The 11,661-nt window shown below is 33.3% G+C and overlaps 1 protein-coding gene across 1 annotated transcript; it reads left to right on the top strand.

Annotated features, from left to right (window-relative positions):
* The first annotated feature begins 4,676 nt into the window (after positions 1-4,676).
* On the top strand, positions 4,677-9,821 carry LOC131159245 (beta-glucosidase 24-like). Its single transcript, XM_058113991.1, has 13 exons — positions 4,677-4,973; positions 5,295-5,364; positions 5,854-5,912; positions 6,122-6,197; positions 6,320-6,400; positions 6,542-6,629; positions 6,863-7,118; positions 7,815-7,930; positions 8,046-8,263; positions 8,457-8,488; positions 8,787-8,889; positions 8,978-9,089; positions 9,494-9,821. The coding sequence occupies exons 1-13, from the start codon at positions 4,707-4,709 to the stop codon at positions 9,660-9,662; spliced, it is 1,647 nt and encodes a 548-aa protein (XP_057969974.1). The 5' UTR covers positions 4,677-4,706; the 3' UTR covers positions 9,663-9,821.
* The last annotated feature ends 1,840 nt before the right edge of the window (positions 9,822-11,661 follow it).

Genomic DNA, 11,661 nt, shown 5'->3' with positions numbered 1-11,661 from the left:
ATTTGTTTTCGGCTTACAAAAATATTTTCAAATGTACTCAAATATCTTGTGGTATTCATATTGATATATTTGTGAAAAGACATTTGTGTGTGTTATATTAATCTTTGTGGCTATATCCATTCAAGTCTATATCATTTGCTGAAATACAAAGATTATGTATATCTTGCAAACCAAGCATATACACTATTCACGTGATTGACATATTCTGCTATTTGGGATATTTGAATCTTGCATGATATCTTTGTTTGAGCACCTTGATTGAGAACATATTGAAATACAAAGATTGCTTGTTGACACTCTCACGTACGTACTACACTCATAGAAAAGACCTTTGAGAGTTAAACTATCTAGACCATACTGAGCTTACATTTTAAATCATCTGTGGTGTTTGTGATTGTGCGCATTTGTGGTACAAATTTTCTTTACGTGAAAGCACCCCTATATTGTACCTTTTGATTGTATATCTGAGAGATTCCAGGCGTGGCCTGAGAGGGTAGTAATTCAGCCCGGTAAGGATTGGTGTAAAGGTTGAGGTCATCCCTGTGTTAATTTGACCTGGTTTGTATAGGTGTCGCTCACCCGTTTAAGTGAACAAGTTATTGTGATAATCCTTGTGCTGGTTAGCCAAGGCGGGGACGTAGGTAGTTGGCCGAACCTCGATAACATATATGCGTGTCACCCTCTCTTTACCGCTTTCTGGTGCTTGTGTAATTAATTAAACTACTTTACTTAATTTTTGATATATTTATATTACTTGCACTAGATTGACCTTAGGCTTGTGAACATACTGCTGTTAGGAGGAATACCTTGGGATATATTTTAAAAATACCAATTCACCCCCCCCTCTTGGGATCATGGTAAAGCTAACAATTGGTATCAGAGCCACGTAGCATAGACTAGTTGTTATTTTGCAAAAAGATCACATATGACTCATAGCTCCGTGATCCCTTTCCTTGAGGGACCATCTTCCACACGACCTCCTGTTTGTAGTGGTGTTAACTACACCTTTTGGAAATAGAAGATGCGCATCTACCTTCAGAATACTTATTGGAAGGTGTGGAGGATTGTCTCTAAGGGAAACTATGTTTCTATGAAAACTGAGGGTGCAGCTAGGGTTCCTAAAACTGAGGATGAATATGATGATGATGATATGAAAGTTGTTAGTCTTAATGCCGCAGCCATGAATATTTTATACTATAGTTTTGATGTAAATGAATTTAACAGGATCATGGCATGTTCTACTGCAAAGAAAATATGGGATAAGTTAGAGGTCACATGTGAGGGTATTAGAGATGTGAAAGACAGTAGGATAGATATGTTGACCAGTGAGTATGAGGCCTTTAAGATGAATGTAGGTGAGTCCATTCAGAGCATGTACACTAGATTCACACACATCATAAACTCATTGCATGCATTAGGAAAGACCTATCCCACATATGAGATGATCAGGAAGATCCTTAGAGGCTTACCTCCTGTTTGGGAAGCCAAGGCTATGGCCATTACTGAGGGTAGAGTCCTTAAGGCCATGAGCTTAGATGAACTGATAGGTTCCTTGATCACTTATGAATTTTCCATAAATGAAAGACTAAATGAGCATAACAGGGCTAAGAAAGTGACTGCACTAAGAGCATCTAATAACACATCTAGTGAGTATAGTGAATTTAACACTGATGATGAAATGACTATGCTAACCAAAAAGTTTAGCAGATTTTTCAGGAAGAACATGAAGTCATTTAGAAAATATAGAGACTCCACTAATGAGAAAGGTGAGTTCAGCAAAAGAAAGGAAAAATCGAATGCTCCTATGTGCTACAACTGCAACATGGTAGGGCACATCAAATCTGACTGCCCACTGCTGAAAAAGGAGGCTAAGAAAAAGAAGAAAGCCATGAAAGCTGGGACTTCATGGGACCAATTCAGCAGCAGTGACTCTGATTCGAATCATAGTGACACGGAGGTCGCTAATTTGTGCTTGATGGCACACGAGGATGAGGTATTGTCTTCTTGTTCATCATCTTCTTATTATTCATCCGATGATCGTAATTCTGACAGCATGCCTACATTTAGAGAATTACAATTTGAATATATTCGTATTTTAAAATTGCTAAGCAAAATGACCAAAGAAAATAATGTTTTGAAAAAGAAACGTGAAAATTGGTCAAAATTATTTAATATGACAAAAACTTCTCATGCCTCTATTTTAAAAGAAAATGACACTACTATTATTGAGTTTGAGAGGAAATTGGAGGATAGCTCCAAAAGCATTTTTAAATTCATCAAGGGCAAATAAAATTTTGAAAAATTACTTGGTGCCCGTTAGACGATCTAATCTTTACTTAGGACATTTTACACGTGAGTCAAAATCTCATATTCCTCCTAAAGAACCTAAGTGTAGATTGAAATGTTTTAAATGTAAACAGATTGGTCACATACAATTTGATTGTCCATTTAGAAATAAGCATACTAGAATTAGGAAGGTATGGGTAGTTAAGGGAGATCCTGCTACTAACCCCCGTGGACCCAACAACATTTGAGGACCAGCATCAGTCACTTAACTTATTTTGTAGGTATGCCTAAGATCATCTTCGTCCAAGGACCGGTGGTACTTAGATAGTGGGTGCTCACGGCACATAACTGGCGACAAGGGCAAATTCACTTCAATTGTTCCCAAGAATGGAGCCTATGTGACATTTGGCGACAAGTCTGCCATCTCTAATTTAATTGGAGGATATGTCCTGTTTGGACAATCTTTCTTCTTTAAAACTTAAGTGCATAATAATAGTAAAAAATTTAAGCTAAATTTAAAATTGAAAAATGAGAATTTAGGAATGGGATTAGAATCTTAGATATTTTGTATTGAAGGGACATAAAGTGATTTGGCTCTAATGTTGTAAATGTAAAAATAAATAAATAATATTGTATATTTAAAATTAGGTTTTTGTCCATTACCCATCTTGTTTTTCTTTCACCTCCTTTAGTTTTTTGAAGAAAGGGTAACTTTATTAAAGGGGAAAGCAACTTAAATCCTTCCAAGTGAAATAAAATGACAAAGTGAGGAGAAATGAGCGAAATCACCCTCCCAAATCAGAGCAAATATAGGAAAACTCTTCCGGATTCAAATAAAATAAAAAGGAATTAGACATAATCCAAAGGTACAGGTTTGATAAACAATTATCATACATATTTACGATTGTGGAGTAATTTTCCCTGAAGATTCTTTTGTTTGTCTTCTTCCAGATTTCCCAACAGATGATTGCCCGAACATCTATTTTCATCATTCTAAAAAATCTTTTACGCTTCGATCAATTCCATGTTAAGAACATTGATTTCAAAGAATTTGACATGACCATGTGATTACACATCCCCTGACAAATGAGAGCCCAAATTTTCTTACTGAAGTGGCAGTAAAGAAAAATGTGATCAACTCTTTGGCTTTCCTTCTTACACAAGACACACATCGAAGCCATCCTCCATCCTCTTTTTGGTAGATTATCTATTGTTAGAATTATGTTATCAATTGCTAGCCAACAAAAAATGCTCACGTTTGATTGGACGAAAGAGTTCCACAACTGATTGTATGGGATGTTTAGTTTCTCTTTTATCTCTTTTTTTTTTTTTTTTTGAAACAGATTAAAAAAAAAAAAAAAAAAGAGATGAGAGAAACTAAGCATCTCATACAACCAGTTGTATGAGACCTCTAATTAAGCATTAGTATTATATTGTACTAGGTGTGCATAATAATTAAATTGAAAAAAGGGAAGTTAAATCATGAATGCATGGATTGCTAGCATTAATGAAGAAAAGGCTAACTCTTTTTTTTTTGTTAATAAAACTAATAAAAGGCTAATAAAGATCCGAATGAAAAGTAATATTTGCCTTTCTCAAATTAAGAAATTGGAATTTTGTGGTGAAACACATGGAATCATTCAACCAAATGAAATATCAAGTTCTTTTGATGCTTGTAATCATTATGCAATGTCTAACCTGCTTGGGATAAGATGAACACCCATTGACAAGTGCTTCCATTTTTCATATACACCAAATATAAGGAGAGGGATACATCTGCTAATCGATTTTTATGTTAGAGATGGTACGGCCTGGAAGCTTTGAACGCAGACTTAGATCTCGCATTTTGACTTCGACGCGTCCGGACACAGACGCGCATGAGAGAATTTTCTCATGCCCCTACCTTCCCAGGAAAGAACATAAATAAACTCGAAACTGGCTTTGGTGCCAAAATGCGAACAGAAAATTTCAGCGGTAAAGGATGTTTAATGGGTCATTTGCGAAAGAGCTTTCGGACTCGGGTTAGATTAATCAAAGCTCAGAAAATTCGTGAAACTGGCTTTGCTGCCAAAATGCGAACAGAAAATTTCAACGGTAAAGGATGTTTAATGGGTCATTTGCGAAAGACCTTTCGGGGAAGATTAATCAAAGCTCAGAAAATTCGTGAAACTGGCTTTGATGGCAAAATGCGAACAGAAAATTTCAACGGTAAAGGATGTCTAATGGGTCATTTGCGAAAGAGCTTTCGGACTCGGGAAGATTAATCAAAGCTCAGAAAAATTCCAAATTTGTGGCAGAGAAAGTCATGGAAGGATAAAGTGTGTTGGATTCAATAATTAATCAACCCTAGCTAGCTCTATATAAAGGAGAGCTTGAGCAAGGGTTGAAGCACACACCACCAAAGCTAATTGCTCAGGTATATGGCTATGGCAGTTCAAGGTGGTTCTCTTTGCGTCTCCTCTATAGTCCTGTTACTATTTCTTGCACAATATGCCAATGCTGCATCCTTGAACTGTGATCGCTTCCCGGAGCTCTCTTCGCCGGCATCTGGGCTTCGGCACCAAGAGTTTTGGGATAATCGATCCTCTTCCCCTGGCTTTCATAGGGAACCCTCCTCTAATGATGCCCTAGTTAGGAGTAATTTTCCACCTGACTTCATTTTTGGTTCTGCTACAGCTGCTTATCAGGTATATCAATTCTTCAAACTTCTAAAATGAAAAAAATAAAATAAAAAAAAGTTTGTTAAATTAGCGTAAGGAATATTCAAGAGATATGATCACTTGGAACATGATCATTACCATAAAAGCTTAATTAATTTATTTAATATTTTACAATTGAGATATTAATTTATATCATGTGGGTATGCATATATTTAAAGATTTCTATATATTATACTATATTTTATATATGTGCATTGCTATATATTATATTAGATCTTATATATTTGCATGGGATTGATAGAATTTCGCTATTGATATGTTATTATTTTCTTTTTCGATGATGATTAGGTGGAAGGAGCAGCACACGAAGATGGTCGAGGGCCAAGTGTTTGGGACATTTTCAGTGAGGGATCTCCTGGTTGATCTCTCTCTCTCTCTCTCTCTCTCTCTCTCTCTCTCTCTCTCTCTCTCTCTCTCTCTCTCTAATTTTATAGCTAATTAATTAATCAAGAACAAAGTAAAATAAAACACTACAGAAATATAGAGGATGAAAATTGTCCCCCCTTTTGCTACAAGAATCTGGACTTTACATGTGAACAAGTAATTTGAAAAAGCATAATTGATAAGCTATTGAGTCCTATGCATTCATGCATGCAAATTTTGATTTTTTTTTTTCAATTATATATCAGTTACACCATTTACACATATTCCTTAATTAATTTTTATCTTTCTTTTTGTGTGTGTACTTTATTCTTCTCTCTTTCTTACTATAATTCATTTTTGCTGACTTTAAAAAAAGGAGAGATTGTTTTACACAAAAAGTAATATTGTATGTGCATTAATGTTGTGCTTTTTGTGAGTTTAAATCTCTATGAATTTGTCTTTTGATTGATTGATGTCATTGTAGAGAGGATATCTGATGGAAGCAATGGAAGCATGGCCATTGATTTTTATCATCGTTATAAGGTATAAATAATTGAATACATCAATGATCCTTCTTCCTACTTATTTCTCTCTCTCTCTTTCTCTCTCTCTCTCTCTCTCTCTCTCTCTCTCTCTCTCTCTCTCTCTCTCTCTCTACCTTATGCTATTATATATTTCTATCTCCACATGCTCAATTTGTTTTGATTGAGCTCAATAATAAAGGGGAGAAAAATAACTTACTGCAATCACAGGATGATGTAGCTTTGATGAAGGAACTAGGAATGGATGCTTTTCGGTTCTCCATCTCTTGGTCTAGAGTACTGCCTGGTATTAGCTAATTGAGATTGATGCCCACTAATTGCAATATTAAACCTACTACTATTTTATCTCTCTCTCTCTCTCTCTCTCTCGTAGCTAAATATTACTTTTTTAATTTCTATATTATCAAGGTGGAAGCCTAAAAAATGGGGGAGTAAACCCTCAAGGAATCAAATTTTACAATGATCTCATCAATGAGGTTATTAGTCAAGGTCATCTCTCTCTCTCTCTCTCTCTCTCTCTCTCTCTCTCTCTCTCATATTTAATCTACAATTACTCTCTTTCCTTTTTATATAATTTAGTGTATATATTTATGTGTGTGTGTGTGTATGTATATATATATATGCATGTAGGTATGACACCCTATGTCACCCTTTTTCACTGGGATGCTCCTCAAGGTTTAGAAGATGAATACAATGGCTTTCTAAGCCGAAGGATTGTGTAAGTTTTTGTTTATGTAATGTATATTGAAAATGTCTCTTAGTTAAGCGCTCTAATTAATGATGTTCAACTAATTACGATCACTTTCCTGTGTGTTTATTCTCAACTAATTATGATTATATGACTTGCGCATTTATTGGCTTGTTGGTTGCTTATATTGGACCTAGGGTCCACCACAAAAATATGAAAATATATTAATTTTGTATCCTATACGCGCACACACATATATGCAGGAAGGATTTTAAAGATTTTGCAAAAGTTTGCTTTGATAATTTTGGGGACCGAGTGAAGCATTGGATTACCTTGAACGAGCCATGGACTTTTAGTGTTTATGGATATGACTATGGTTATCATGCACCGGGACGGTGTTCCACATGGGTGAATGAAAACTGCACAGCTGGGAACTCATCTACAGAGCCTTACATTGTAGCGCACAATCTCCTTCTTTCTCATGCAGCTGTTGTCCAACTATATAGGAAGAAGTATCAGGTACTATTAATGAGAATTTAAAGGTCTGTTTGCTCTGAGTTTTAAGAAAATATGGGATCTAAGAAATATATAAAAGCCACATTTAATTAGTATTTTGTAAATTTTTTAATGAGAATTTAAAGGTTTGTTTGCCTTGAGTTTTAAGAAAATATGGGATCTAAGAAATATATAAAAACCACATTTAATTAGTATTTTGTAAATTATTAATTTTAAGGGTTGTATTACGAAAATATATAACACTATTCTACATACATTTGATAGGTTTTGGGACAATCCAAAATTTCTCTTTTTATATATATGTATTTCTCTTTTTCTCTTATTACTATTAATCGCTATGTGTCTACCAATCATCATGAAATTAAAGAAGAAGAAAAAAAAATTTGAAAAAGAACTTTTTAAAATTATGTATTTGGACAATTTTTTTATTCTTATATTTTAGAAAAAACTAAATGTGAATTTAATTATCTAAATGTGTTATTGAATATAAAATATGCCTATGACAATTTATTTTTTCACTTTTTAGAACTAAATTGTATGCACGTTTTCGTTCCTTAACTAACTAAATGGTGCCTAAAATATATTGTGAATAACTCCCCATGCTCACCCTACAAAAACACATATATACAAAGACACAATAATGTGTGTGCTTTTAAGCTTATATATATATGGTATAACATATACTAAATTATTTTACAGGCAGTTCAAAAGGGTCAGATTGGTTTGACCCTAAACCTGTTTTGGATGGTAAATTACACTGATAGTCAATCTGACATAGAAGCAGCTGAAAGAGCCATAGATTTCATGTATGGATGGTGAGTGTATAGATATATTTCTCCAGACATATATTGATCTTTATATGCACACAATAATTTTAAGGTGTATACGATAAGCATGCTAATTAATTATTTTATGTCCTTGCACTTATAGGTTTCTCCATCCAACAACTTATGGAGATTATCCACGTAGTATGAAAGATATTGTCCAAGATCGGCTACCCAAATTCACTACTAAGCAATCCAAGTTGCTGAAAAAATCTTATGATTTTGTTGGAGTAAATTATTACACAGCTCGTTATGCAGCAAATAATCCATACTCTAATCGGGTTAATGTTAGCTACATGAATGATTTCCTTGTTGACCTTGAGAGTATGTTCAAGTACACAATACCCTAGCTTAGTGAAGTTAATTTTATTAATTAAAATGCCTTTTGGGGAAAAAATGATTTGTGAGAAAAACAAATTTTACTTGGAAAATTTTAGTGGTATTAGTGCAAATTAAATTAAATTTATCTATTTTTTTTTTTAATTTCGCTCCCTTCTTGTCTATTATTGTTTTACAGCGGAAAAAGATGGAGAACCCATTGGTACAGCGGTATGTTCAAAATATATTTGCATAAAATTTGAATATTTATTCTGCACACCGAACAATGTATACACTAATTTTTACTGTCACGAGACTACAATAATTCATCTAGCCAGAGAAATTGAAATACAATGCTTTTAAGAATATTTTTTATGCATGTTAGAAAAGTTTGAGCCCATGAAATTAAATAAATGTGTATATTTTTCTTTAAACATAATTTTGAGCTACATACCTAATTTAGATGTTTTTTTACAATATATGAGTGCGTTCTGTGCGTGCGCAATGAATGAATTATTTTGATTTGCAGTCGGACTTATCATGGCTCTATGTCTATCCAAGTGGAATTAAGGATCTTCTAAAGTACACCAAGGAAAAATATGACAATCCGACAATTTACGTCACTGAGAATGGTAGGAGAATTTTGTCATTCTAAAGTGATTATACTTTTCACCAATTAAAGAAGTTTAAATAATTTTTCCTATTATTTTTAATTTTCAGGGTATAGTGAGTCAAATAATAAGAGTAAACCACTCAAGGAATCCCTCAATGACACTACGAGAATAGACTACTACAAGTCTCATCTTGAATATGTTCAAGCTGCCATTGATGAGTAAGTCTCCATCTCAAATTTAAATTTGATATTTATTTTTCGGGATATATATATCACATCTTTAATTATTGCTTTTTTGAAGGTATAAATTAAGAGATTCAATATAATTAGGAGAGTATATGATTCCATCAAGGATTTTGTAAGAGACTTATTTACTTATTTATATATTTTCACCAACTCAATATTTTTCAAATATAATTTAAAATTAATAAAATCAAATGTTAATTAATGAGCTATGAAATAACTTTTTTTAATTATTGATTTACACTATTTTTCCTCATTTTTCTTAATTACCAAGCAAGTAATTGTGATTTTTTTTTAATTATTTTTTAAGTTTTAAGGTAAATGGAATCCTATGTTACTTAAGAATTTGTGCTAATGGATAGCATTTAATTAATTTATAGGGATGAAGTTGATGTCAAGGGTTTCTTTACATGGTCATTTGCGGACAATTACGAATGGAGTGATGGGTATACTGCAAGGTTTGGAATAGTGTTCATAGATTATGATGATGATTTAAAGAGGTACCCGAAACGCTCCACTTGCTGGCTCCAAAAGCTTCTCCACAATTAAGAGAGAATGTTTCAAGAATAAAAATGTACCTTTTCCTTATTCTACTTTGATGTACAAAATTAGCAAGAGGTAGACTATAGCTTCTTTCTCATTATCTATAATTAATAAATAATGACTTTGTCATCTATATATATGTAGGCATTATGACCCTCTCTCTCTCTCTCTCTCTCTCTCTCTCTCTCTCTCTCTATATATATATATATATATATATATGTATGTATGTATGTATATATTTAACACCATTGATTGTTGCTACATAAAAGTTCTAATTCCATTATTTGACTCACAAAAGATTCGTGGGAATTGACAAAGTGAATCAGTGAATAAATCGCAAAAGTTTAATCAAATAATTATTTTCGTAGTAATTAAGAATAAATGGCACATTAAGCATTTGCGAAGTGACTAGTAAGTGAAAAATACAAAATATAAATGACCAAAAAATAATTGTAGTCTCCTTTATTTAAATATCACAAAAAACGTATTCTGTTATATATATATATATATATATATATATATATATATATATATATATATTAAACCATGCTAATTAAAAATGAAAATAAAGGGAATATTAAAAGATTTGGTAAACTAAATAGTCTCCTATCTAAAAGGAGAAGGAAGGACAATAAACACAGAGCAATAATAATAATAATAATAATAATAATAATAATAATAATAGAAGAAAAAGGTGGGTGGGAGGTTTTTGCTTCTTCCCCCTATTTTTTTTTTCTGGGCTTTTTGAGTATGGGGGAAATGTAGGGTTGTTTACATCAGATAGTTGTCGTGGGGTTTGAATACTTGCAACTTTCCGTGTAGGGGTAGGAACATGGTTTAGGGTAGCCAACTACTGTGTAAGGGTTAGGCTGTGTGTATATTGCTGTGTAGGGGCTGAAAACTAGGGTTAGGAGGTTTCTTCTTGGCTGAAACAAACGTAGCAGCTGCGGGGGATGCGAGAAGCAGCACTTGTTCTAGTTGTGGCGGCTATAGGCTGTCATGGGTAAGGTTTTGAAACCCTAGCTTTATGCTTGAGGAAGAAGACCCTGGCTTACAAAATTCCTAATCATATGAAAGGCTGAAAGCAAGGGCTAGTTCATGTACTTTTTCCCCCCCCTTTCTTCGTTTTAATTGGTCCAGTGGGCTCACACCAAAACTCAAGTTCCTTTTAAAAGGTCTCGAAATTTCATTTAAAAAAAGCTTGCTTCAATGGTAGAAAAATATTCGAGGTTGATTTTCTAGCGTGCAATGGTTTGCCTATTGATGACATTTTATTCGAAATAATTTCATCTTCTTTCCTTTCTCAAATTATTAGTTTGATTTCCTTCAATGAAAGAACTCTACAAAAAAGAAGACTATTAGTGACACTTTTAAACCTTCACTAATAATAGAAAACTATCACTATTAATTATAAATGACAAAGTGACGCTTATAGATTGGTGACTATAATGGCCATTTCAACTTACTATTTGTGACGGAGACGGACTATTACTAAAACTATAATACTGTCACTATAACTAACACTATTTTTGGGCTAAAAATCTTCACTAAAAACCTACTATTAGTGGCGGTTTCTAAACCGTCACTATTGTTAACTTTTAGTGATGGTTCTCAAATTGTCAATAAAATACTATAAATTACTTTTATCAAGCTTGTTTGATTGGGAGGAATCGAGGCCAAATTAGTAAAATTGTAATTTTGATCTTAATTCCTTTGCAACTGTTCAATTAGTTATTACATGATGAGGGAAGGGAAATCATGATTATTTTTGTAACAGGGATCGTTTTGATTAAAGGAATGAGCATTCAATACATTGAATTCACTACAAAACATAAGGCCTTTAGTGACAGCTTGAAACAGTCACTAATAATAGCAAATCGTCACTAATACTTATTGTGACCATAATGTGACGAATACGAAGTGGCGACTAAAACAGCGATCACAACTAACTATTAGCGATGGTTTTGGAAATTGTTACAAATAATAGAGCATTAGTGACAGTTTC

This window comes from Malania oleifera, chromosome 7 (assembly GCF_029873635.1).
Source record: "Malania oleifera isolate guangnan ecotype guangnan chromosome 7, ASM2987363v1, whole genome shotgun sequence".
Taxonomy (NCBI): domain Eukaryota; kingdom Viridiplantae; phylum Streptophyta; class Magnoliopsida; order Santalales; family Ximeniaceae; genus Malania; species Malania oleifera.
This window is presented reverse-complemented; position numbering and strand designations above follow the sequence as displayed.

Coding starts and splice junctions, on each gene's coding strand:
- LOC131159245 (XM_058113991.1), top strand. CDS start 4,707: ATGGCTATGGCAGTTCAAGGTGGTTCTCTTTGCGTCTCCTCTATAGTC. Junction 8,264..8,456: donor TTTCCTTGTTGACCTTGAGA/GTATGTTCAAGT, acceptor ATTGTTTTACAG/CGGAAAAAGATGGAGAACCC. Junction 8,489..8,786: donor GAGAACCCATTGGTACAGCG/GTATGTTCAAAA, acceptor TTTGATTTGCAG/TCGGACTTATCATGGCTCTA.